Source organism: Mustela nivalis (assembly GCF_964662115.1).
Source record: "Mustela nivalis genome assembly, chromosome: 8".
Classification (NCBI taxonomy): domain Eukaryota; kingdom Metazoa; phylum Chordata; class Mammalia; order Carnivora; family Mustelidae; genus Mustela; species Mustela nivalis.
In genome coordinates, this window is record NC_139027.1 from 133685403 (window position 1) to 133712291 (window position 26889).

Sequence of the window (26889 nt, forward strand, 5' to 3'; positions counted from 1 at the left end):
ACCAAAGCATTTGATTTAGAGAAACAAAGATGAAGAATCTAATTACATGTTACAGAAGACAGGCAAAAGCAACTATGAAATAAGCAAAATTTATCACAAGTTCAGTTGTCCTTAGATATACTTAGATTTCATAGAGTGGTAATACAAATAAATACAAAGGGAAAACATCTGGATTTCATCCTTGACCTAATTTAAAAATTAGAGATGCTAGGTTCACATAAGATTTTTAGTGCTTAAATCATCAGATTTACTAAAAAAATACCATCTAAATAGTTCAGATCCTTTTCTAAATAACTGCTACATGATGAAAGTCTCACTGTTCAAATGCTTTCTCTACTATCAATTCCAGTAGTGACAGTGTTGTGACTGGAATTAAGAATCAAAAAGATTAAAAAGACAAAAGATAGCTATCTACTCTCCTGGGGTTTGAGAAGGCAATACTTCTAGAGAGTTCTCTGAGGTACTTACTTAATCTCTGCTCCATGTACTCGACAATAAAAACTTTGGGTTTAGATGAAGAAGAAGAGAATCTAAACACTCACAACCAAAAAAGGGTATTATATTTCTATTATGTTAGGTAATTCTACATCAAACAGTGATGAATTTTCTAGTTACTATTAATGATGAAAGAAGTCATTTCCCCCAGGAAGGTGGGTCCCTGGTGTGCTGGCTGACTACACAGCTCTGTAAAAGGGAAACAGAATAGTAGAGGTCCTTATTGGAATGTGTCCTATGGATTCAACTATGGGAGTAGGTAATGTTCAAAATGACACCAAAGGTTTTATAGTCTGGTATCAATTTCTGGTAGGATCTGTTAGAAATGCAAGGGAAAAAGCCGATTTTAAATTTCTTTAGCATCCAAATTAAGCCAGGAAAATGTAATTAAGAATACTGTTCAATAAATATGCTTATTAAATAACTTAGAGGGGTCTCTTCCTTTTACTTGCAAAGGACAATCAACTTGATCTTAAGCTTATTTGCTCAAAGTATGCCTTCCCCCAAATTTAAAAGGTACTATGAGTTCCATAAGCTATGCTACAGTCAGAAATTTATCTTTTTTTTTTTTAAACACTTAGGTTAGAGAAGGTAGGTAAACAGAACATTTGTGCTGGCTTTCATCAACAGCTTAAACTTAAGGAGCATTTTAACCAGCGGAACACTTACAGCTTAGCAAGAGGTTTAAAAATTACTATAGCAAATAAGTCTCGAAGTCATCAAAATACTGATGCCTTAATGTCATCAGTATTTTTTTCTTACTGAGAGAAGTTATTGCTCAGGATAGAAAAAATAGTAGCTATGCAATCAAGAGATGTCAAGTTTCCAATTCACAGTATGTTAAATAGACTTGCTGTGACAGATGAAATGCTTCATCACTTCAAGAGCTACAAACAGCCCAACTCTAAATTCATGACCTAAACATATTTTATCCAGTTTAAGAAATCTGAGATACATTTTTGAAGAAGGGGCAGAGGTGTCTACTTATTCATTAATACAGAAATAGCCATATATATTTCATGAATATAATTAACATTTTTCTTGCTTCTGACACCTATTACAAAGAGCTATGAGTCCAGTTCTTTATATACTTCAAAATCTTCCCCATGTACAAAATTCTGCACATACTCTAATGAAAGCAGCAATATTTTCTGAAAAAAGAAATAACCATGTACATTTATTTACAAGTCTTAATATAGCAAAATCAAAATGAAAATTGAGAACACTGCTCATTTTTCTAATTGCATTTGACATACAAAATGGAGTTTCTTCAGAAAAAAGATTTGTATGAAATTTACCTTACCTTATGATTTATGCTCTAAGAGTACATTTTATAAAAATCAGCAACCAGGCTTCTTTTATGTTTAAATGAAATCAACATAAGTATAATGAGTAACTTTCTTTTATGTAGTAGCAAAGAGGGTCAATAATCCTTTCAAGAAAGAGACTATTTCATTTCCTCCCAACTTGGATTCACCGTAAACACGATCCACAAATGATATTGGAACCTGGTTAAAAAAACACACATTAAGTCAGTCTTCAAAAATATTAAAAAGGAAGTTAGCAAGCATACACCAATGCAGTACAAACACGCTCTGTCTTATGATAGCCCTTCAGGTAAGTTCAGAAGTTATGTGTTATATATAGTTAAGCTGTTATAGCAACTGTACGTCCAAATCTTTAAACATTTTGTTACCTAAAAAAAGGTCAAATGAACCAAATCTAAAACCATCTGAAAAGCAAAGATCCTGAATATTAAGCTGTTTTTTCAACCAGAATTTCAAGAAAAAAATTTATACTCCAAAGTAAAAGCCTTTCACTACATTTTTTCAGTAGTCCATTCAATTTATCTGTTACTATGTTCTAGTGTTAAATTAAAAATCCTGACACTTTCATGGAGACATGGCATTCTAATTATTTTCTTGCTATGAGTAGGAACATTAGTGTTAAAGGAGGAGAGCCGTTCCTAAGAGCTCAACAGCTAGCTGTATATATTACTGACCACCTCCCGCCCCCATTAACTCCTGTCCTCTTCATGGAAAATGGCAAACGGATTCATCATTAGAGTGGTTCTTGGCTACGGAAAGAGGAAAAGGAGCAAACACACTCATCCCACAGTGCTGAGTGGTCAGAAGAAAGGGCAAGATGCACAACCTACCAGTAACTTTTAATTCTTTAAAAGGGAATGATGCCTTCTATTAATGTTTTAAATCCTGGTGGGGTCAACATAGTTAATTCGAAAGTGAATTTTTACCCTTTAGTGCATGGATGTTCCAAACAACTAGAAGCCTCCCACATTTATTTAGTAGTTGTGCAAGTTAAACTTTTTATTATAGTCTAAACCTACTGTTTCCTTAGAAGGGATACGGCATTCTATTTACCAGCAGTTTGCTTACCTCGCCAATAGTATAATTCAACTGTCTTGCCCGAACAATCATCTCCATCTGGAACACATAGCCTTTAGAAACACATTTTTCTATTAATTTCTGTAGAACTTCTTTTCGGTATAACCTGTGAGAAAGTAAAATACATATGAACACCTAGATAAATACACTTGCTACATGTATCCTTTATGAAAGTCCACTGGTATTTATAAAACCTACAACTTTTCAATAACTCTTTGCATGCAGAAAAACTGTCACAGCTTATGATTAGGATACACTTGTCCTGAGCGGAATGGTCATGCAATCTTTGGTAAATAATTTAGAATAATTTTGAAAATGAATTCTTAGTATCTTTTAGGGAATTATTTCCTTACCATACTACCACAAATTATAAAAATAGGATAGAGTCATCTGAAGTAGGACCACCATTTTAAGCTTTTAAATTTTGAAGTTGAATGAAGAGAAGCCATTCCAAATATTCCAACAATCGAGCTGACAGACGATGACAAGTAGATGACAAGAGCAAACCCAGTAATTAACAAGTGTTCCCTCATAAATGTCTGAGCAGCTTCTATTTCCCAAGATGTACTAAATAAATTCCCTGAGATAAACACAGTGCCCTTAGGGGACTTAACAGGGAGCTCCTGAAGAAAGTGACTGGGTTCATCCAGAGGACTTCTCAGCTCCTGTCTCTTACACTTTGTGAATCTGATGTGCTCCACATTTGGCCTGTGCATCTGCCCACTGCAGGTCTCTGTGACCTCAATTGGTGATAGCTGTATCCTACCAGGACCGCCTCAATCCTGCAATGCCTAGATTCCTATCTTAACTTTGTGTGTCAATTCTGACAAAGGACCAAAGAATTAACATTATTTAATGGAAAAAAGCAAATGCCAAGTAATACATGGTCATACAATACAGTTCATCTTCTATAGCAAGACTAAAATTAAAAATATCACCCACCAAAACAAACAAAAATTACCCTTCCCCCAACCTGGAAGAAGGCTTTGTTTTAATTAAACGATAATTTTTTTAAAATTAAAAATACAGAGAGCAAGGTAACTGCAAACACCCTAACCATTAACTATTTTAAGCTTTTCTGTGGACAGAGCAACAATATTCATGTGAATTGCCGAAAGTTGCTGGAAGAAGTGCTGTTCTTTGGAGCCTATCACCAAGGACAGCAATGTTCTGAATAAGAAGTGGATTAAGAAGCCACCTGGGCCCCCTAAGGCCCCCACTAGGGGCTGAGCACCAATGTGAATATTAACAAGCACACTAATCTAAGCCCTACCTTTGATGCTTAGAAAGTACATTTCCCTTAAGAAGATGCTCAGGCCTCAGGGCACGTGGGTGGCTCAGTGGGTTTAAAGCCTCTGCCTTCGGCTCAGGTCATGATCCCAGGGTCCTGGGATCAAGCCCCGAATTGGGCTCTCTTCTCAGTGGGGAGCCTGCTCCCCCCCCCCTCTGCCAGACTCTCTGCCTATTTGTGAACTCTGTCAAATAAATAAATAAAATCTTAAAAAAAAAAAAAAAGAAGAAGAAGATGATGCTCAGCCTTCATTAGCAATTTCTTAAAGATTTTACTTATTTATTTATCAGAGAGAGAGCACAAGCAGGCAGAGTGGCAACCAGAGGCAGAGGGAAAAGCAGGTTCCCCACTGAGCAAGGAGCCCGAGGTAGACTCAATCCCAAGACTCCAGGATCATGATCTGAGCCTAAGGTAGTGGCTTAATCGACTGAACCACACAGGCGTCCCTCATTAACAACTTTTAAGGAATTTCAGTCTATTTTTTGTATGCTCTGGCACAAAAATGTGGTAGAAATTAAAAGCATTTCTTAAAAATAAGTCACTGTATGCTAAGAAATTCAGATAAGAAGTTGTTAATAAATAACAGAAAATATATAATTACAGTTTTCACTGTACCTGAAACTTCCTGTTAAATCTGATGCTCCTGGTCTGAGCAAAATCTGAGTTATAAAATTGGCCCCGCGGCTGTTTAAATAAAACAATTAGATTTTCTTTATATATTTTCTAAACAACAGAAACACAACCAGGGTCAGAGTGCTAAAACCATTATAAAATTTCAGAAATGCAACACTGTTTTATAAACACATCAATTTTATAGAAATTTTAGTTAGTAAAGGATGCGATATTCTCATTTTTGAGGAAATGGGGACTTTTATTCTCTGAATGTGACACTTAGAGAGGACCTATAAAACAATCATTCTTCTAAACTTTAAGGTAAGAAAGATAATGGATTTTTAATTCAATTTGCATATTTGCTACCAGTCCTCATTTAGAATTATGACCATTTCTCAGAAAGCAAAAGGAATCAGGGATTTGGAGTTTCCTTTTCAGATTCTAATAAGCACAAGGGATCATGAGTTTCAATCAGGCAATAGGTCAGTCTGCATAATAATGGCACTTTTTTTAAAAAGAAGGTATGCAAGTAGGCAAGAGTTTTGGTTTTTGGCAATCTCTGGAAATTGAACAAAATGTTCATTTTGAAACTGTTTTCTTTCTACTTGGGCCGCTATAACTAAATAACACAGACTGCGTGGCTTAAATGAATTTATTTCCCCCAGTTCTGAAGGCTGGGAAGCCCAAGATTAAGGTGCAGCAGACATGGTTCCTGGTGAGAACCCCCTTCTTGGCATACAGAGGGCTGCCTTCCTGCTGTGTGCTCTCACAGAAGAGGCAACAAAAGCCAAGCCCTCAGGTCTCTTCTGGAAAGGGCACTAATTCCACTATGAGTGCCCCATGGTCACTAAATTTAATTACCTCCCAAAGGCCCCACCTCCAAATACCAACAATTTGAGGGTAAAGTATTTTAACAAATAAATTTTAGCAGAGACATCCTGGCCCTAACAATGACAAGGTATGTGCTTCAAACAAAACTAAGTATCAGTTTCAAGCTATTACTAATACCAATGATTAACATTTCAAAAAGATCTGAAGTGCCCTTGGAAAAAAGTGACTTTTGTATTACAGCTATTTTAGTGAGCTCCGACTGAGGGGAAAAAAAAAAAAGTTTTCTGAGGCAGTCTGGAAAGAACAGTTTTTCTCCAAAGCCAAGGTAACTACCAAGGCCCTCCCTAGGAAAGGATTATTTTTACACAGATAACATGGTTAGGGCTATAGCTGGGATAATAGCTTACAAAAACATTTTCCCAATAACAAAATTCTAGGGCATAGTTTACCTCTCAAGAATGGGTTTAATCAAAGGAAAGTGATCGTGTATGTATGTATATATGTGTACGTATACATACACATTTGTACCTTAAAATGCAGTAAGAGTCAGATGGGCTTGGATTAAAATTCTAGTTCATACAAAGGAGTCCATGGGCAAGTGATTACATAATCTTTCTCAGGAGTATATATTTCAGTCAGTGTAGATATTAACAACTAATGACAAACACACCTCAATACAACTTGGGACTCCTTAATTTTAAAGTGGGAGCTGTGATGACCAAATTCAGAGGGCCTGAGAGATTACTCACTCGTTGTTCTCAACACTGGCTGCACAATAGAATCCTCTGGAGAGCCTGTGAAAAATACTGATGGTTCTGCCCCACCCGTGGAGATCCATTTGCATGGTCTACAGTGTGTGTGTGCACAAGAAAGGGAAAATGACACGGAAGAGTAGTGTACGATTTTCTCTCCACGTGTTTCCAGTATTTGGCAGGATTAAAAACCACTGTTTTATCCAATCCCTTCATTTCACTGAACATTGAGGCTCTTACAGGTCTTAAATGACTTTCAAAACCAAGGTTCCACAGTTAAGAGGCAGAACTGTGATTAACTTAACAAAATCTTCAGTAGGAATGAAAAGGGTCATAAAAAACACTAATGTTAGTAAATATTAGTAAAGGCATACCTTTACATCTATAGGGGTATGCTGTCATATATTAAGCAAGAAGCTACATAGATCCCTTATAGATTTCATCTTCTCAACCACCACAAAAAGGTGAAAGAGATTAAATAAGGTCAGAAATTCTTTGTGAGTCTTCCAATCAAAAAGATACTCGTTCCCTATCCTTTGATTATGGACCCTCTCTCTTGTGTGTGTGTGTGTGTATACACAAGACTACTCAGTCCCAAAATACAGATGAATAGTTCACTTAGAAGCTGAAGGTACAGAATCAATTTTGCTGAATTAGACCATTTCTAACAAAGGTTCAAAAGCTTATGCTGATTTTTCCTTAGTGACAAATATTCAAAATAAAATACTTTAATCATAGGAAAATTGGGACACAAGGAGCTATCTGGGAGTATATATTGAAGTTAACAATCCGATCCCAGAAATCCCAAGGCAGCATGGGGAGTAATCCAAATACCTGTCACAAACACACTCCTAGTAGGTACAATAAAGACTACAGAAACTGCAGCACATGTCTATACCTGATTATTTTTCTTTTCAAATCCCAGCCGTATACACCTCCATTTCCTTTGTAGCGAGTTCCAGAGACAATGTCAAAATTACCCTCCTTCTGCTTCCTGAAGAAATAAATACATTAGCTGTCAATTAGAAAAAGTTATTGAGCATTCAATATTTATTTTCACAAGCTACACAAAATAAGCTTTTAAGATTTGCACAGGAAAAACTGCCAAGAAAACAGATGAACTATACCACTGAAAAATCCTTCAATGTAAGAAGACCTGATATTTTTCCTTTATTAATTTCTAAAACTAAAAAATAGCAGTACTTGCTGATGGTACCATGTGAAACCAACCTAAAATGTAATCCCCCTCCATTCTGTTCTTGGCCCTATTAATAAGTAAACAGTGTTACAACAGCCTGGTAACCCTCCAGACCGTTCTCTTTGCAGAAAAATACAGACAAAGCCCCAGGGATTTTGATTGCTTTAACAAAATTAGAAACCAAAAAAGTATATTCTGCAACTTGCTTTTTGTCAGTTAATGATATACATAATGGAATCATGGACATCCCTGGAGGTCAACAGAGAATTTCCCCATTTTTTCTAATAGCTGCAAAAATTTCCCATGGAACACTGGACCCGTATACTTGTATGGTTGTTTTCATGGTGGGTCTCCCAACCCCCAACACCACAACCACAATGAACAGTGTGACAACGTTCTTATAAACGTACATCCTGGTGCTTATACAACCCAAAGTGGAATATAAGAGAATTGCTAAAACAAAGCTTACAAGTATTTTGAACAGTTATCAACAGAAATTACTTTCCAAGAAGGTTGTAGCAACTCACACTTCTCCAGCAGTATTTGGGTGTGTCCACTTCCCACCATCTTATCCGTGCTAGATGTGTTGCTCTATTTAAGTTTGTAATTATGACAAAATAATGGATAATAAAATACTGCCACAATTATTTCACTTCATGTTTCCCTGCCAACATCCCAGGGTATCTTCCCTCGGGCTTCATAGCCATTGGTGTTTCTTCTACATAGGGCTTGTTTCTAGCTTTCACCCATTTTTCTATTCCCCTGGTTCCATTTCCTTCTCAGGTCAAAGGGGCTCTTGGGAATTAGATATATAAGCAGAAAGGTATCTCTGAGGCGACCTTATGCAGAGATCAAAGGATGAGAATAGCTAGCTATTAAGGAGCAGGGAAAGAGCATTTTAGGCAAAGAACACAGTGCTCCGTGTGACACAGAAATGGAAGGAGCATGCCTGCCGCAGAGGGGGTGGAGAGGAGGGGCACAAGATGAGCTCAGAAAGGGACGCAGGGGCCAGATCACGTAGCTGTTTGAGGGGCAAGGAAAAGTTTCTTTTTAAAGTTTCTCTTTAATGAGAACTCACTGAAGTAATCCAAACAGGAGAGTAACATTATCTAATTCTGTTTTAGTATATTTAGCTTACACTGAAAACAGTTTCCAAATTCTTATTCTGAGATGTTTCATGTTGTCTTGGATTCTTTTTTCTTAAGGTTTTATTAATTTATTTGACAGAGAGAGAGAGAGCGCTCAAGAAAGAGTAAGCATCAGCAAGGGGAGGGGCAGAGGGAGAGGGAGAAGCAGACTCCATGCCGAGTAAGGAGCCTGATACGGGACTCGATCCCAGGACCCTGGGATCATGACCTGAGCTGAAGGCACACACTTAACAACTGAGCCATCAGGTGCCCTTGTGATTTGAATCACAATTCTTTCAAATATTTAACCATACTGCCTGCAAATAAATACCACTTTGTATCCTTACTTAATATTCATACTAAATTCTTATTCTTAACATCACTTAAAATGTCCACATATAATGACAGCTGGCATGCCTGCCTCAATGCGTTTATTAATGATTCAGCATTTCACCATTTAGTAAGATGTCTGTCTTAGGATTGGATTGTCTTTATGAAGTTTAAATGGTTTCTTTTTATTTCTGTTTTCAAGTTTTATTAGAAGTGGCTAGTACAGTTTATCAAATACCTTTAAGCACCTACAGACTTAATCATGCTGCTTTCTTTGCTAACATGATAAATTATGTGGATGATTTCCTGATGATGAACCATTCTGGCATTCTTGGAATAAACCCTACTTGTTCATGGTGTTTTACCCTTATGATGCAGGGCTTAATTCCATTAACATGGAAGTCACCTTCCATCTTTTCCTGTGGTCTGGGAGAATTTAGAGTCCCTAAAATACATCATTTAGCCAGGAATCTATAGCCATGAGGCTCAGATTTGTATGTTGGTTTCATTTCTGACAGCAAACTTAACACAGCATGTGCATTTTTAATTAGTAAAAAATGAAAATAAGTCAAATATTAAAGTAAGATAAATGATTTGAATCACAATTCTTTCAAATATTTAAAAATACCTACCTAATGAATTCAGGAATAAATTTTGGCTGAAATTTAGAAAAAATAAACATTAAGTCAGTAAAATAGGCTTAGACTACCATGAATAGCCAAAGAAAGAAATATACCACTTACATGGTGTGAGAGATCAGCATCCATAATAATGATGTAGTTTCCTGTGGCATGTTTCATTCCATGAATATACGCAGTTCCTGAAAATGAAAATATATCCACTAAAGAAAGCCATCAGAAATGCTTACATATACACGTGAAATTAAGCACCTGAAAAGCATAAATCAGTCCCTTAAAGGTGATACTAAACTATAATTAAATCCTATTTATTCTCAGTCAAAACCATCTCTCCATTCCATTCTTTCATCTGCCACTTCACCTTAGTCCCAGGCACCACCTTCTGAAGCTCAGCTCTCTACCTAAAAGCGTTTCCCTGCTTCTGCTCCTCCCATCACTCCTGGCCCATTTCCACAAAAGCTATCCCGAGTGTAGTCTCCACTGTAAGCTGAGTACACTAGAGGGATCTGGTATTTGGGGTCAAAGACACAGCCAACAATTACTTAGCTCCCTTCATGCCTAAAAGTCCCAGGGACCTGAAAGGTAAGGGTAAGTGGGGATTTGGGGAGTCCCACATTCCCTAGTTCCAAACCCCAACAGTATCTTATTAGCAATGGTGAACTTGTCTAACTTCTTTTGCTAAAGAGTGAAGATCACAGCTTTTTCAATTTCCACGGACACGTAGAGAATTCCTGACTGCTTTCGTGGCAGTTTCCATTATTTCAATCTCAAAGAACCTCTGGGTTCAGATACTCAGAACACTTGATGATGTCAGAGAAATGGTCTTCAAGACAGCAGCAAATAGTCACATTTTTAAGAACTGTGCTTCCTCCATGCTCTCCCAATTTTTCAGTAAAATTATACTACTTCTTAATCTAAGCAACTGTAACCAGCCCAGAAATAAAGGTACTGAGATACTCATTTCAGAATGATTAAGTTCATCTAAGATTTTAAAGACTAGAAAAGTTTTCTTTTTTAAAAATAGTTACTTTTTACTACTTATAAAGAAATGTTCAAAGATTTATAGCTAATACAGCATGCTGGTCCAAAACATTTACTCTCAGATCCCTTCTCTGGCCCTGCTCTACCCTGTTCTACATTGCATGGAACTATAGTTCCCACGTACTCTCCTCAACTGGTGGTCAGATAGCTTCGGGAGGCAGGAGGGATAGTTTCCAGGAGAGAGAAAAGGAAAACTCTGTGTCCCCCCTCCTACTCTGCCTCCCAGCACTGACTGGGTATCTATCCTCTATGGCTCTAGCTCCTGCCACGTATCCCCTACTTCATCTTTCCAGCCCCTTCTAAATAGCCTGGGTTCCTAGGCTCCAAAAACACCATCTGCTCCTACTCTTGCTCCATTCTAGGGGTGGTAGCAACCTCTTGCCACTACCAGCTTGAGTGGCCTCACTGTTCCATTCCATCTGGCCTCTTAGCATTCCTTCACCTGTGTAACCAGATTCTTAGTATTAAATTCCCTACACTGAAAGGCTGACAGTGGTTTCTGTTTTCCCAAGTGGACCCTGACTGATACGTGCAACTCAAGTTAAACCATATACGCATCATTAAGATCATTAAAAACCATCAGAGGTCACTGTATTTTGGCCTTCTTCCAAATCTGGAAAATACACACTGGGTAAGCTTACCAAGGCGAGAAGCAAGTATGAGGGTCGAGAGGTTCTACTTACCCAGGCCCAACTTTTTCTCCCGTGGTCTTAGAAGCTGCAAGAATAAGAAACAGCATTTTAACACAAATACTAAAAATAATCGAATAAAATTTTTTTTAGGTGTCTACTTCTTTTAACAAAAATATAGCTGCATTTATTAGAACTTAAAGCAGAGTATGTTTAACATTTTTTTGCCATGGTACAAAAGTATTTAGTAACAAATCAAATAGCTTAGTAAGTTGGAAAAACAGTATTCTTTTAAACCCAACTCTGCAGGTCAAATTTTAAGCATTTTTTTTCCTGGTGCTATTCACCAGAAAACAGTAGGTAAACAATGTTATGTCTATTACTTTATAATTTTGAACAACAGCTGTTGATTCCTTCTCCTAAGAAAACCGAGGATTTAACTCACTTATCCTATACCTTCATGTATTTGAAAGCCTTATCTGTTTTCTCAATCCCTTTTGTGACTTTATTATTTATTTATGTTCTCCATCCACCCCCACCCCTCTGCTTTTTATTTTTTTCAGTCACAAAAATAATACAGGCTTATGGTTACAAGTCAGACAATATATGGTCATACATTAGTTAAGGCATTCAGGTCAGCTGCAGGTATGTGCCATTACAATTATTGCTACAATAAAGATACTTGTACATATATCCTTTTGTAGGGGTCCTGTCATTTCTGTAATTAGCATCCCAAAAGTTGAATCACAGTGGCTGAAAAGGTATGCATGCTTCTTTATCTGGATTCCTTGTCTGATTTTAAATGCTGATAGCACTCCATCAACTTATCCTGACTTTATGCTTGGAAGACCTCATTACATTCTCTACTGGCACAATGATATGATTTTAGGGTTACAGGCCTAACAATAAGATTTTTTTTTCTCTTACTTTTCATCGATCATTTAGTCTTTCTATCCTTTTTTCCCCCTTCATATATAAACCTTGACTTCAGGTTCAGCTTTTTATCTTTTGTCTGGAAATTTCTGAAGAAAGTAGAATGCCAAGATTTTGATTCTAAGTTTCTGAGGTATGGGGCTCACATGAACTCACTACCAAGCCTATCTACACCCCTTCTACATTTTCCAGTGTAAATCTCTTAAAGTATTTTCAGTTTAATTCAACCAGGATAGACTTTTTTTTTAAAACTACATGTGAACTCCTGTAGGTCTTGGGGAGGAACAAAGATAAAATGCATTCCTGCTCAATGAGCTCTTATATAGAAGAAAACTAGACATTTAATCAATCATGTATACTAATTATAATTCACTGGACAAAATCAAACAAGATATATCAGGTTTTATTTTTGTCACTGATGATTACTGACAAAACACTGACCTGGTATCTGCTCTAAAAAACAAGTTCACCTTAGATTTTCTAGAATCCTGTTTCAGTTCGAAAAATCTTTTTTTCTGAAGTTTTTTAAAATATAAACCATGCTGCATGATAAAGTACTATGGTACAGTTAAAAGAATGAGATAATTTAGCAATAAAAGATCTCTTGGCTACTGTTAAAAATCAACAGAATGATACAGGGAGATTGCATTTATGTTGAAACACAAAGAATGCCACATTGCCTAGTTTGACAAATACAGACACATACACAGGCATGCACAAAGATCTGAAGCAAGCCACACCAAGCTGCCAGACTGGGGTGTCCCCTAGAAAAGGAACTTGGAGGGGGACCACAAAGGCAACGTCAGTTTTATCAGCAACTTTTTCACTGAAATGCAAGGCTCACCTTTTTTTTCCATTTTATTTTTTTTATTTTTGGCCATTTACAGTTGTGAATTTATGTTTTTGTAAGAGATTTTATTTATTTGAGAAAGAACAAGAGAAAACCCAAGTGGCAGCGGGAGGGCGGGGAGAGAAGCAGATCCCCTCCGAGTGGGGAGCCCAATGTGAGATCTATCCCAGGACCCTAAGGCTATGACCCGAGCTGAAAGCAGATGCTTAACCAACTGAGCCACCCAGGAGTCCTGAGAATTATGTTTTCGTACATTTGATTAGGGTACTGATCTTTTTTTTTTTTTTTTTAAAGATTTTATTTATCAGAGAGAGAGAAAGAATGTACAAGCAGGGGGAGCAACAGAGGGAGGGGGAAAAGCAGGCTCCCTACTGAGCAGGGAGCGAGAGACAGGGCTCAACCCCAGGTCCCTGGGGTCATAACTGAGCTGAAGGCAGATGCTTAACCAACTGAGCCACCCAGGTGCCCCAGGGTACTAATCTTTTTGTTAGAGGTAGTATTTTGGTACTTAGGGATAAATGATATTCTTAAAGTAGTCAAATCTTTCAATCCTACAGTTATATTAGATGTTTTTTAAAATTAATGAACATGCATTACATTTTATTAAAAGAACAAGCTGTAAAAAGACTAACCTATGAAATAACATAGGTGACTTAAACTAATCTCTAGTTGGAGGCTGAAACAGACGGCATACATCAAACATAACAGAAGCACTCAACATGGAAAGGCTGAAGCCCCATCTCCTATCCCTCTGCCCTATAAGCATAGTTAATAGCTCAGGGTACGTGCCTCCAATTGTTCTTCAGCCCCACCTCCGCTGTTAGCTGTGTAACCTTGGAAAGTGCCTTAAACTCTCGTTTCCTCAGAGTTTAAAGAAAAAAAACTTCCTTCATTTTTTTGAAACATTCATTTCAGCCACTTTGAAAGACTAGCAAACAAAGCATCTGTGAATATTTCCAGATATTGTAAAATAACTTCAGTAATAATTTGTCTCCATTTTCTATCCCAACAAACCACACATATCACTTCAGAGCAAGTAAGCGCTATCCAAGGCATGGCCTGATATTGTCTGGGTTGGAGAGACGGGCAATTTTCTATTTTAAATGATTTAAAGGTCATAAACTAATGAAGAAACAGGGAACTTCCCAGGTAATGTAGGAAAATCTAACAGTGAATGTAATTTTTTTCCTCATGATTTTGAATTTTATTGGGTTGGTGGGAAAAATGGAACTTCTTGAGGGCCACGTAGTTTTAGAATTTGAAAAGGCCAATTTAATAGACTTATTCTAATATCAATCGATTATACCGCAAGGTTGAATCAAGTTCTATGACAAAGGTATTCAAAATATTGTCAGGTTGATATTCCCAGATTAAATAACAACACATAATTCAGAGTAGTCTATACAGTAACAAATGTGATTCAGTGCCTTGGCTCACCTCTTTAAGAAAAAGTGGGGAGCTGCTGGCCAAAAAAAATGAACCTGACATCATCAGAAGTCAATGCTAGAAGGTTGGAAATCTGTCAATTTTTAATCTCCTCCTGTGTATCACAAGATATTTAGAGAACTGGAGATGTGACAGACATTTGAGTTGCCCATGTGTGATATGGAAGGAATTACTAGCACAGAAAACATTTACCATGCGTGTAAGAATAACACATGTCCCTTAAACTCTTCTATTGACCACCATCTACTCCAACTGAATAGAAATTATTTCATTATCAGGATTAATGAAGAATGTGGGTGCCTGGTAAAAAATTTTTTTTTTCCTTAATGCTTAATTACCTTTTCTTAAAATGCAAGTATCAATAAAGCTTCTCCAAGAAACTTTTTTTGTTTATGTCTATACTGATGGTTCTCTTTTGGGAGAAGAGGACAATTTTGCCCACAAGGGCTCATCTGATGATATTTTGGTTGTCACCCTGGGGAGAGGGGCTGCAAATGGCATCTAGTGGGTAAGAGTCCAGGGATGATGCTAAATGTCCTCTAACATACAGGACACTGCCCCCACCCCTGCACCAACCAACCCCAACCCCCCACCGCAAAGAATTACTAGGTCCCAAATGTTAATGGTGCCAAGACTGAGAAATTCTTGTCTATACATATTAAAAAATACCCAATGCCTAGAATGTGTATTTTTTTTTTTTTGAGATTTTATTTATTTATTTGACAGACAGAGATCACAAGTAGGCAGAGAAGCAGGCAGAGAGAGAGGCAAGCAGGCTATCTGCCGAGCAGAGAGCCCGATGCAGGGCTCGATCCCAGGACCCTGGGATCATGAACTGAGCCAAAGGCAGAGGCTTTAACCCACTGAGCCACCCAGGCGCCCCTAGAATGTGTTTTCTAATTAAATCTGGATTTAACTGCATGCTTTTGGCCCAAGATTTATCTAAAGTTGAGCTCACAAGTATTTTCAAACATTTACAAAATAAACCATTATAAAAATAAACCAGTGATGAAAAATAAAAATTATAAAGCCATTATAAAATGAATTATACATCTGAATTACTCCAGTAGAAAAATAACACCCTTCAAAGTACAGTGGGAAAATCTAAAATATAAGTCTCCAAGTCAATCTCCTCCCATAAGACCACTTTACAGGTAAAACAAAAGATGCTAAGTGCTCTGAAAAATAAAAAGATGCCAAATTTCCATGAAAACAATCGCCCACCCAACTATAAGCTTTTATACTTGCAAAAAAGGAAGCCAAAAGATCAAAACATATATTACTAATTGCAATCTAGTTCCATAATATTCCTTGTCAATTCAGGAGCATGCTTTAATTTTGCCCTTCAAGAGAACTTATCTGCAGGGTAAGTTGTAAAAACAGAGTTTATCCAAAGGCCAACTATTAACTTTTTAACAATTATTTTTCTTTTTTTAAGATCTTATTTATTTGAGAGAGAGGGAGAGTGCATAAGCAGGGGGAGCAGCAGGCAGAGGAAGAGGGAGAAGCAGGCTTCCCATTGAGCAAGGAGGCTGATTCAGAGCTTGATCCCAGGACCCTGGGATCATGACCTGAGCCAAAGGCTTAACCAACTGAGTCACCCAGGTACCCCTTGCTGTACAATTACTACTGATCCAACGTCTCAAAGGCATGTATAATCTCAAGCACAGTGAAAATGCATCTGAATATCAAGTGTGTAAGATGCTTTTTATCATTTCAGTTTCTAGAAAAATTGACTGAATTTAACACCTGTCATTTCTCATTCTTTTTGCTAAACAAGCATCAGTGATATGACAGAAAAATGTTCACATGACTTACAATCTTGTCTGACCCATAGATCTTCTCCAACTGTTCAGCAATGTCCCTTGTTCCATCTGGGCTTCCATCATCTATGATTATAATTTCATAATTGATTCCACTAAAATAAAAAACAAAATGAAAGTTTGTATTGTTTGGAAACAGTATTGTCTAAATAAAAAAAAAATTTAAATTACTAATTCCTCACCAAACAAGTGGAAATTTATTGTCACATTAATCACTAAAGGAAACCTCAATTACCAAATGAAATAAATGTCATTTAGTACTTCACCTACAAACTCAGCATGTTGCCGAAAAATGCTATAATAAAGTCCTGAGATGTTAAAAAAAAATTCTCACACAGAAAACATACTCTTCAATTTTAAAAAAAATCACAGCAATTCTATATTCTATATGATAGGATATCATGAAATTTTACTTACCAACTTTGGAAATGGAATTGTAGGACCTTAATATCAAAACTTGGTTACAAAAAAGATTTCAAAAGTACATTTAAAAGATATCTCAGGTTGACTGAGTTGCTGAGTGAATATTCTTTTAAATTTAATTCCAAATAGGTTTAAATGACATAAGGAACAAATATGAATTCATTCTATCCGTTAAAAAACTCTCTTTAAAATGGCAAAATAATCCCTTACACCACTATTTCAAAGGGTTGTACCCATTACTTCACACTATTAAATACATAAATCACGGATAATTACATAAAAGATTTCAATGTGCTTCAAAGTGAACATCTTTCTAGTGGCTCTCCATTAATTTCATGTTACTGCTCTAGTGTAAAAATAAGCCAACACAATACTTGGCTGTACATGTTATCACTATGTTTTCCCCCACCTCATTTTAGATTTTTTTTTAAATAATATTTTGGGGAAACTTAATTGGAAAGTAAAGGAAAGCACAGCAAAACTCCCCTATAACACTGTTTCTTCTTTGCCTATACTAAAAACACATATAAGGAAAAACACGTTCCGTTGTAAAAGAATTAAAAAAGTCAGCCCTGGCAAACTAGGAAGAAAGCTAACCTCAGCCTATCTGTTAAGAGGAAATACTAGACTTCAGCTTCCCACAGTGCTTTAATTTTGGCAACTGCTTTACAAGCCAAAATATGTAAGATGTTGATTCTAGCTGATACGCTGAGAAAGATATACTTCAAAAACAAATGAAGTTATTCATTAGCAAATTATACTTCAATGTGCCTAGAACACCCGAGGGTAAGGTAATTTAAAGGAATCCGGCTAAGCTGCCTTTAATTCAACTATGCCTGAAAAGAAAATCATTGATCCCTTCTTGAAACGTCCCTTGGATTAAAGCAAAAAAATATATGAGACTCAGAAAACAAACTAAACAAGATCGACCATATGACAATTTCTCTCATGGGGAAAGTGCTTACAGAAACCAAAATAAAATAACTAACTAAAAGAGGAAAAAGAAATAAATTAAAAAAAAAATGTGAGGAGCCACACACATGATGATAGCTATGACAGTCAAAGAATGATAGTCAGAACAGCAATGTTTTTCACCAATTAGCATTTCCAAAAATGTAAGTTTAATAAAACCCGGGGTTGGCTTTGGTCAGGAAACAAGCACTGGCGATAATGTCAGTCCTAAGGTGGTACTATATATATGTTTATCCTGCCACCCCCCAGCATTTTGGTAATAACTGTCAATTTTAAGCACATCTGTTGACCCAGCAATTCCACCCTAAAGAATTTATCCCCAGCACACTAGTAAAAGTACGAGCGTGTCTGTTGCAACATTCTTCCAAAGGCGTATTCACTATGCGTCCAGCACTCTTTTAAATCGGGCAAAACATGGGGTGAACAAAGTCTGTTTTCATCTGTAAAGCGAAAGTCAAAAAAGAAAAACGAAAAAAAGCTCCAGAAATAATCTGCGTTCACTGGGATGCCACGGCTCGTTAAAATTATAAGAGTCATATGGAATATTATCGAATTAAAAAAGATAATTTTCTAAGTTGGTATGTGTGGATCTGGAAAGATCTTCAGAGATCTATACACGATCCCATTGGTATAACCCTAAAACAAGTAACTTCGTACTAACACCAAGATATCCCGAAATCTTAAAAAAAAAAATATCGTGTAACACTTCCAAATTCAAAACTCGAAAAGCCCTAGTTTCTAACAATCACATCAAACATCCACTAGTGACCAACGAAGGTGCTCGGCCCAGCAGCAGCTCTCTAACCCACAGAGATCAAACCTCATGCTTACATAAGCCCTCAGCACGGGGGCGGGAGTGAGCGTGCTCATTGAGACTCCCGGCTCCTGCCGCATCCTGACCATCTAGAAGTAGGAGTGAGGTCAAGCTTTCAACCTCGCTCCAAGTGAAAGAGAGCCCAACCCTACTTTAAAAAAAAAAAAAAAAAAAAAGACAGCCGTGGGCGGGGGGAAGGGGGGGGAAGAGGTGGTGGGGGTGTACAATTAAGAGAATGTCTCACAGAACCCAAGGGCAGGAATGAAAACCCAAGACACCGAGAGAATCCCGAAGTATCCGCTTCTGCTTTCTCCAAGGGTAGCCCTCTCCCCAAGTCTTGCCTCAAGAGCCCAAGGAAGGCGACGCAGGGCCGCCTCGCGCAGCCAACCGCCGACACCCAGGCCGGCGAAGCCAGCTCATCTCATTCCTCAGGGAGGGCGGCCGGACACGCTACCTCTCGGAGAAGCTTTTCACCAGCAGCCATACGATGAGCGGTAGGTTCTCGCGCTCGTTGTAGGTGGGCAAAAGCACTGAATACTTGTCCTGTCCCCGGGCGCGCCCCTCCGACTCCCGACGAGACCTACGAGGACTAGCGCTCGCTTCCTCGGAGGCCATGGCGGAACTGCGCGAGACGCCGGAAACGGAATGACGTCAACGCGCCTCGAGAAGGGGACGGGTCGGACCGTACCAAATTCGGGAAGGGGGGGGACAGGCTCTGTGGTTGGGTTCTAGTTCTCTTAAGGCTATCTTCGTGGTGCCTAGAAATATCCAGGAACTATGACTCCTTAAAGTTGAATATGACGGTTTCTCCAGGAAGTGTATGTCTACTTATCACTTTTTCCCATGCTCCGTAAAAATTTTTTAGTTTCTTCCAGTCGCTAGGGGACGCTAAGCCGGAAAAGGAAACGCCTTTTAAGACAACTTCCGAGAGTGGCGCGATGGGGTCCAGCGAGGAGGTGCTCGCCTTGCAGGCTGAAGTTGCCCGGCGGGAGGAAGAGCTGAGTTCTCTGAAGCAGAGGCTGGCGGCGGCTCTTTTGGCGGAGCAGGAGCCAGAGCGGCTGGTTCCGGTGTCGCCCCTGCCGCCGAAGGCCGCCCTGTCTCGAGATGAGATTTTGCGTTATAGCCGGCAGCTAGTGCTGCCTGAGCTGGGCGTGCACGGACAGCTGCGCTTGGCCACCGCGTCCGTGCTCATCGTGGGCTGCGGTGGGCTCGGCTGCCCGCTGGCGCAGTACCTGGCGGCGGCCGGCGTGGGCCGCCTTGGCCTTGTGGACTACGACGTAGTGGAAGCGAGCAATTTGGCCCGCCAGGTGCTGCATGGCGAGGCCTTGGCCGGGCAAGCCAAGGTCTTCTCGGCCGCCGCCTCCCTGCGCCGCCTCAATTCTGCGGTGGAGTGCGTGCCCTACGCTCAGGCGCTTACGGCAGCCACCGCGCTGGACTTAATCCGCCGCTATGACGTGGTGGCCGACTGCTCTGACAACGTGCCCACTCGCTACCTGGTTAATGACGCGTGTGTGCTAGCCGGCCGACCTCTCGTGTCGGCCAGCGCCCTGCGCTTTGAAGGCCAAATCACAGTGTACCACTATGACGGCGGGCCTTGCTATCGCTGCATATTCCCCCAACCACCTCCAGCGGAGACGGTGACCAGCTGCGCGGATGGCGGGGTGCTCGGTGTCGTAACCGGAGTCCTGGGCTGCTTGCAGGCGTTGGAAGTGTTGAAGATCGTAGCAGGTCTGGGTCCGTCTTACAGTCGCAGCTTGTTGATCTTTGATGCCCTCCGAGGACAGTTTCGTTGTATTCGGCTTCGGAGTCGCAGGCCTGATTGTGCAGCTTGCGGCGAGCGGCCCACTGTGACAGACCTGCAGGACTACGAAGCCTTCTGTGGCTCCTCAGCCACTGAGAAGTGCCGCTCTCTGCACTTGCTGAGCCCAGAGGAGCGAGTTTCGGTCACCGACTATAAGCGCCTTCTGGATTCAGGCTCCCCCCACCTGTTGCTGGACGTCAGGCCTCAAGTGGAGGTGGACATCTGTCGTTTGCCTCATGCCTTACACATCCCTTTGAAACATTTGGAACGGAGGGATGCCGAGAGCTTAGAACTTCTAGGAGAAGCAATCCGGGAAGGGAAGCAGGGCACACAGGAAGGGGCGGCTTTCCCAGTTTATGTGATTTGCAAACTGGGCAATGACTCCCAGAAAGCCGTGAAGGTCCTGCAGTCCTTGAGGGCGGTTCAGGAGTTAGAATCTTCAACCATTCAGGATGTTGTAGGGGGCCTCATGGCCTGGGCTGCCAAAATCGATGGAACATTTCCGCAGTACTGAGGTGGATGGGAGATCCTGACCTGAGGCAGATGTGGACTGCCATTGTACCCCAAAGATACATTTATTTGCGGTTTTTCCAGGAATGTATGGGAGAGACTGGGATTGTCCCAAAACTGACTACATTGGACCCCTTTTTGTAAGGGGCTTTTTTGTTGTAATGCATTGGATGCTTTTCTTATTAATGGGTTGTAATACTGTTTCTGAGAACTGTGTTGTGTTTCCAGCACTTGGAAGATGCCTTGAACATGTGAATTACAGTGTTAAGTGACAGGATTCTGTGTTTTGACTGATCATTTCTCTGTTCTGCTTTTTTCCCACCTCCCCCAATCAAAAAATACTTTAAATTGTCTATTTTAATGCTTGGAAAGCTGTAGTAAACTTAGTCTCCCTGAATTGATCACAGATGATATACTTGAGGTCAATTTATTGTTTGCCAAGACATTGTTTGGGTCTTCAATTTCAAATGATAGAATATGTTCCACAGAAATGTTTAAAATGTAAATTATTTTAATTATCTGGGAAAGGGTCATTCTGTTGAATATTTGAATTAATATCAAAGTGAGATATTTAGTAAGATAAAGGAAACCACCTTTGTAGTCTGTCAGTTTCTCTTATAAATTGCTGATTTTAAAAAATTGCAGTTTTGTACACACTGTGTACTGTGGTTTGGCTTGCTTTGGAATCTTCAAGCCCAGGTCCCAAACTTCTGCCCTCTCCTGCCCTTTATTCCTTACCCAATGTGTTATTATTTTTTTTTTCCTTGCTCTACTGGCCAAGTATACCAAATACAGCATTGAATTAAAGTGGCATAGTGAGCATTGTTATTTCCTTCACAATCTCAGGTGAAAAACTGACTATTTGACCAATATGGCTTGTTGTTGCTTTACGGTAGCTATTACCTTTTATCAGATTAAAGAAAATTTCCTTCCTTTTATAATTTGCTAAGTTTTCGTTGAATTCATTTGATGAATGCTTTTGCATTATCATGTGCTGCTTTTTTCTCTTTGGTTAATGCAGTGGGTGACATTGATTCTCTTTGGTGGCAACACACACACACAGACACACAATTTCCCCTCTCAGTAATTACCAAGTGTCCAATACGGTATTGTCAACCACATGCACATGGTGTACAGCAGATTCCAGAATCCCGTGTCCTGCGTGGCTGAAACTTGACACCCACCAAACCACTCCCCATTTCTCCCCTTCAGTTTGCCTCTTCTATTTAATCTATTTTACTCCCATATTTTTGAGTAGTACAAAATGTAGGTGTTTTTATGTTTATGGATAAGACAACGTTTTCATGAAATGGCAGGTTTGCGTAACTTCTATACAAAACGAAAAGCAAAGATTTGGTCGATATCCGGGCAAGTTGAAGAATGCCTACCCTGTCAAGAGGGCCTCTGCCCAATCCAGCTGATTGTTGCGTCCAGGTCTATAATTCTCAGAAATCACAGATGTAAATGTGAAATCTTTGTATCTTTGGCTACAATTTTTTTAAGTTCAGCGGCTTATGGACTACACAAAACCCTTGCAGGTCAGATTTACTCGGTTTGTAACCTCTGATAGAAACTCCCTTTTTTTTTTTTTTAATATTTTATTTATTTATTTGACAGACAGAGATCACAAGTAGGCCGAGAGGCAGGCAGCCAGAGAGAGAGAGAGGAGGAAGCAGGCTCCCCGCTGAGCAGAGAGCCGGATGCGGGACTCGATCCCGGGACCCCGAGATCATGACCTGAGCCGAAGGCAGCGGCTTAACCCACTGAGCCACCCAGGTGCCCCCCCTTTTTTTAATCATAAAAGAGTGGTATTATTTAACAATCAAATTCAAAATTAGGATAGTCCTCACCTAACTGTGAAACACTGTAACCCATGTTTTGAATGGGCACTCCTCAACCTTTGTTGTAAAGACGGAGCAGGTTTCTTGTGACTGTTTTTCCCAAGGAGTTGTGGAACTAAATGATCGAGACCAGTGAGTAAAGATGGCTGGCCTGTGGCTTACCGTCTTACTTCCAGGACAAAAACTGCTCCGGATTCATACCAAGAAATAAAGTGGACAGATAAGGGAGCTATTTCCTATTTTTTTTTTTTTTTAAGATTTTATTTATTTACTTGAGAGAGAGACAGTGAGAGAGAGCATGAACGAGGAGAAGGTCAGAGAGCCCGATGTGGGACTTGATCCCGGGACTCCAGGATCATGACCTGAGCCGAAGGCAGTCGTCCAACCACCTGAGCCACCCAGGCGTCCCAACTATTTCCTATTCTAAGGACTGGTATCCTAAAGTTGAACAGTTTTGGTAGTTCCTGCAAACTTGGTTCTCAGTAGGACAGGCAACAGAAGATGACAGCCTTAAAGCTGTAATTCCAAGAGTGATTCCCCAAACCACGCACAGAACTGACCTCAGAATATTTTCTATGCTATGCTGCCCCATCTAGCCCTCAAGGAAACTGCTAGCATAGCCTCACTGTTCTCCCAGGAAGCCCAGCATGTCAGTCACGACTCAGGGGACAGAAAACAGAATTGCTTTACATCGATTGCTCTTCTGAATCTGCCTTCTGAGGTGTGTCTGGTAGGGAGAGCCTAGTCTCAGTCCCTCCATCCTCGCTACAAGAGCAGCTGCGAATTCGAGTCTTGCCATCTACAGTCGGGAGACAGAACCCAATCTGGCTTTTTCTCAAACTAGTGAAAGATTTTTTTCAAAAGTTGGGCTGTTAACGTGACCAGTATCTGTTACAACAGGATCCAGATTCTTTATTCTTTGGAACTTTGTTCTCTCTGGGGATGGTGACCAGTTTTTCTACATTCAGATGGGATTCTTTTTTTTTTTTAAAGATTTTATTTATTTGACAGAGAGAAATCACAAGTAGATGGAGAGGCAGGCAGAGAGAGAGAGGGAAGCAGGCTCCCTGCTGAGCAGAGAGCCCGATGCGGGACTCGATCCCAGGACCCTGAGATCATGACCTGAGCCGAAGGCAGCGGCCTAACCCACTGAGCCACCCAGGCGCCCCTCAGATGGGATTTTTAACTCGATACTTTTTCCTTTTTATTTAGCAAACATCAAGTGTACGAGTTACTATTTTTAACTCTGGGATAAAGATGAAGAAGAGATTTTCTATTTCAGACTTTACATGAAAATGAAAGGAGACAAATCAACAAATCAGCGTTTTTTTTTTTTTTTTTCATAAAAAAAAAGAAACTGATGTATTGGGGTGGAGATCTATTTTGGATACATTAATTAGAGGAAAGCTCCTTGCTGAAGGGTTGACGTGAAACCCAGAACCTAATGGGTGATAAGGAGCCAACTCGATTTGGAAAGAACCTCCCTGACTGGGAGGAAAGCAAGTGGAAAGACCCTGAGGCAAATAAACTCATAAGTTTATAAGTTCGAGAAACTGAAGAGGCAAGTGGGTTGTGGACAGTTGAGGCAAGTGGAGCAAGGTGAGGTTTATGAAGATTGGGAACACATCAAGAGTAGGTTGTAGACCAGAAGTTTGGTTTTTATTCCAAGTAAAATAATAGCTAACATTTCCTGGGTACTTACTATGTGATTAGGAACTTGAACCCAGATGGGGGTTCAGAGAGCCTGTGTTCTAAGCAATACGCTATACTGACTCCCAGTGGGAACTTTGTACTTGTTTTACACGGTTTCACTTTTGAAAAACAATCCATGCCCTAAGCATCAGGTTGGAAAGAGCTTGGATTTCAGACGCAGAAGAAATGTGCTCCGACTCACTTGGCTTGCAGGCTTCTCTCTAGGGAAGGAAACCCAGATTGAAATCCCTGGGAGCCCTCTGACACCAATGTGTTACCTAGGTAATGTCCAGTTAATAATGAGTCACTTTGGTCAAGGAAATTGAGAAATAAGGTCTCAACGTGAGCCACAGCTGGTAAATAGAAGTGTTACCAAGGAAGGGGGTCAAAAAAGGGCAGGAAGTCTCCTGAGACTGTTCCTGTGGGAGAGGAGCAATTTTTTTTTTCCAAGAGTGTTTATTTTTAATTAGCTGCTCCCTCTCACGGCAGCAGAGGGGCCCCTCAGAGCCTGAATTCAGGTACGCAGCCCCGTTTGCTCTACCCAGGGGAAATTTTCTTTGCTTTTATAGGTTGTATCTTAGGATTCCATATGTAACATGAGGTAGCCCTATCCGGGTTAAGAATAAAATCTCATCATTTGAAATCATGCACCCGCCTTCAGATTCAGGATAATCCTGGAGTCAGTATGGAATATTAGGAAAGCAATGTTGCAGGGGTGGTTAAGTGTTTTGCAAACAAAATGGGTTAATTCATGCTTTCCATGTACTATAATCTCTGAGGCACTCAGGATGTGAGAGAAAAGCTCATGAAACCAGCCCAGAACTGGGGTGATAAACAGGATATCATTTACTGTGAGATTCGATGTAGTAGTACTGATTCTGGCTTTTAATCATTGCAGAAAATCTGCGTGTAAGTGGACCCGCACAGTTCAAACCCATGTTGCTCAATGGTCAGCTGTACACATAGATTGTGTCTTCCTTCCCACTCCTAACTATTCTCAGTTCCTTCCCCCAGAGACCATCTCTGTAAGCAGTCTTGGTGTGTTCCTACAAAACACCTTTTTGTGCCTATACTTTTTAAATACAAAGGGTAGTTACACTGTTTCTATGTTTTTTTTTTAAGATTTTATTTATTTATTTGAGAGACAGAGACAGTGAGAGAGAGCGTGAGAGGGAGAAGCAGGCTCCCTTCTGAGCAGGGAGCCCAACACTGGGCTGGATCCCAGGATCCTAAGATCATGATCTGAGCAGAAGGCAGATACTTAATGGACTGAGCCACCCAGGGCCCCCTGTATACTTTGTTTTTTGTTTATTTTTTTCTTTAGAGAGAGAGTGAGCACACCTGGGGAGGGAAGAGGCAGAAGGAGAGGGAGAGAGAGAATCTCAGGCAGGCTCCATGTCCAGCACAGAGCCCAACGCAGGGCTCAATCTGACAACACGAGATCAAGACCTGAGCCAAAATTAAGAATCAGATGCTCAACCAACTGAGCAACCCAGGGGCCCCTGTACTTTGTTTTTTTAAAAAGGTATTTATATGTTGGCCACTTTGTTCTCTTCTGACATAGACCAGCCTCATGCTGTTTATCCAACACTTAGAACACCATCATATATGTGCCCTGGAATTTCTTTAACCAGTTCCCCCACTGAAGGACGTTCAGGATTTTTTTTTTAAGATTTTTGATTATTTATTTGACAGAATTCACAAGTAGGCAGAGAGAGGCAGAGAGAGAGAGAGAGTGGGTGAAGTGAAGTGAAAGCCTGCTTTGCTGAGCAGGGAGCTTGATGTGGGGCTCGATCCCAGGACCCTGAGATCACGACCCGAACTGAAAGCAGAGGCTTAACCCACTGAGCCACCCAGGCACCCTATTTCAGGATATTTATAGTCTTTCTGCTATTAGTAATAGTGCTTCCAAGAATATCTTGATATCTGCATCTTTGTACAAATACATTTTACAAATAATCAAGAGCTTACTATGTACTTCAGAATCTGTGAATGTGATCTTGTATATGGAAATGGAGTCTTGCCAGATGGCACTAACTTAAGGATCCTGGGATGAAATTACGCCAGATAGATGTTGGGACCTAAGTCCTTTGACTGGTGTCCTTAGAAGAGCAGAGGGAGGGAGATGTGAGACAGAGGCACAGGGAGGGGCGTCCATGTGGAGGGGAGCTAGAGACTGGCATCATCCCGCCGCAGGACAAAGAACACTGAGTCTCTGGCATCCTCCAGAAGCTGGGACACAGGCCTGGAACAGGTTCTCTGTCAGAGCCTCCAGTGGGAACCTACCCTGCCCACACCTTGCAATGCATTTTGGGCCTCCAGAGCTACAAGGATAAAATCCGTTTTTAAAACCACTGACATTGGGCGCCCGGGTGGCTCAGTTGGTTAAATGACTGCCTTCTGCTCAGGTCATGATCCCGGAGTGTCTGGATCAA

General features: G+C 40.1%; 2 protein-coding genes across 2 annotated transcripts; one reads left to right on the plus strand and one right to left on the minus strand.

The window, feature by feature from the left end:
• Positions 1-1036: 1036 nt before the first annotated feature.
• DPM1 (dolichyl-phosphate mannosyltransferase subunit 1, catalytic) lies at positions 1037-19271 on the minus strand. The gene is made up of 9 exons (XM_082744920.1): positions 19065-19271; positions 16397-16496; positions 11404-11437; positions 9785-9861; positions 9674-9699; positions 7285-7380; positions 4807-4875; positions 2892-3006; positions 1037-2003 (listed from the first exon to the last, which is right to left on the minus strand). The coding sequence occupies exons 1-9, from the start codon at positions 19223-19225 to the stop codon at positions 1899-1901; spliced, it is 783 nt and encodes a 260-aa protein (XP_082601046.1). The 5' UTR covers positions 19226-19271; the 3' UTR covers positions 1037-1898.
• Positions 19272-19283: 12 nt separating this feature from the next.
• MOCS3 (molybdenum cofactor synthesis 3) lies at positions 19284-21521 on the plus strand. Its single transcript, XM_082744919.1, has one exon. The coding sequence runs from the start codon at positions 19549-19551 to the stop codon at positions 20923-20925; it is 1377 nt and encodes a 458-aa protein (XP_082601045.1). The 5' UTR covers positions 19284-19548; the 3' UTR covers positions 20926-21521.
• The last annotated feature ends 5368 nt before the right edge of the window (positions 21522-26889 follow it).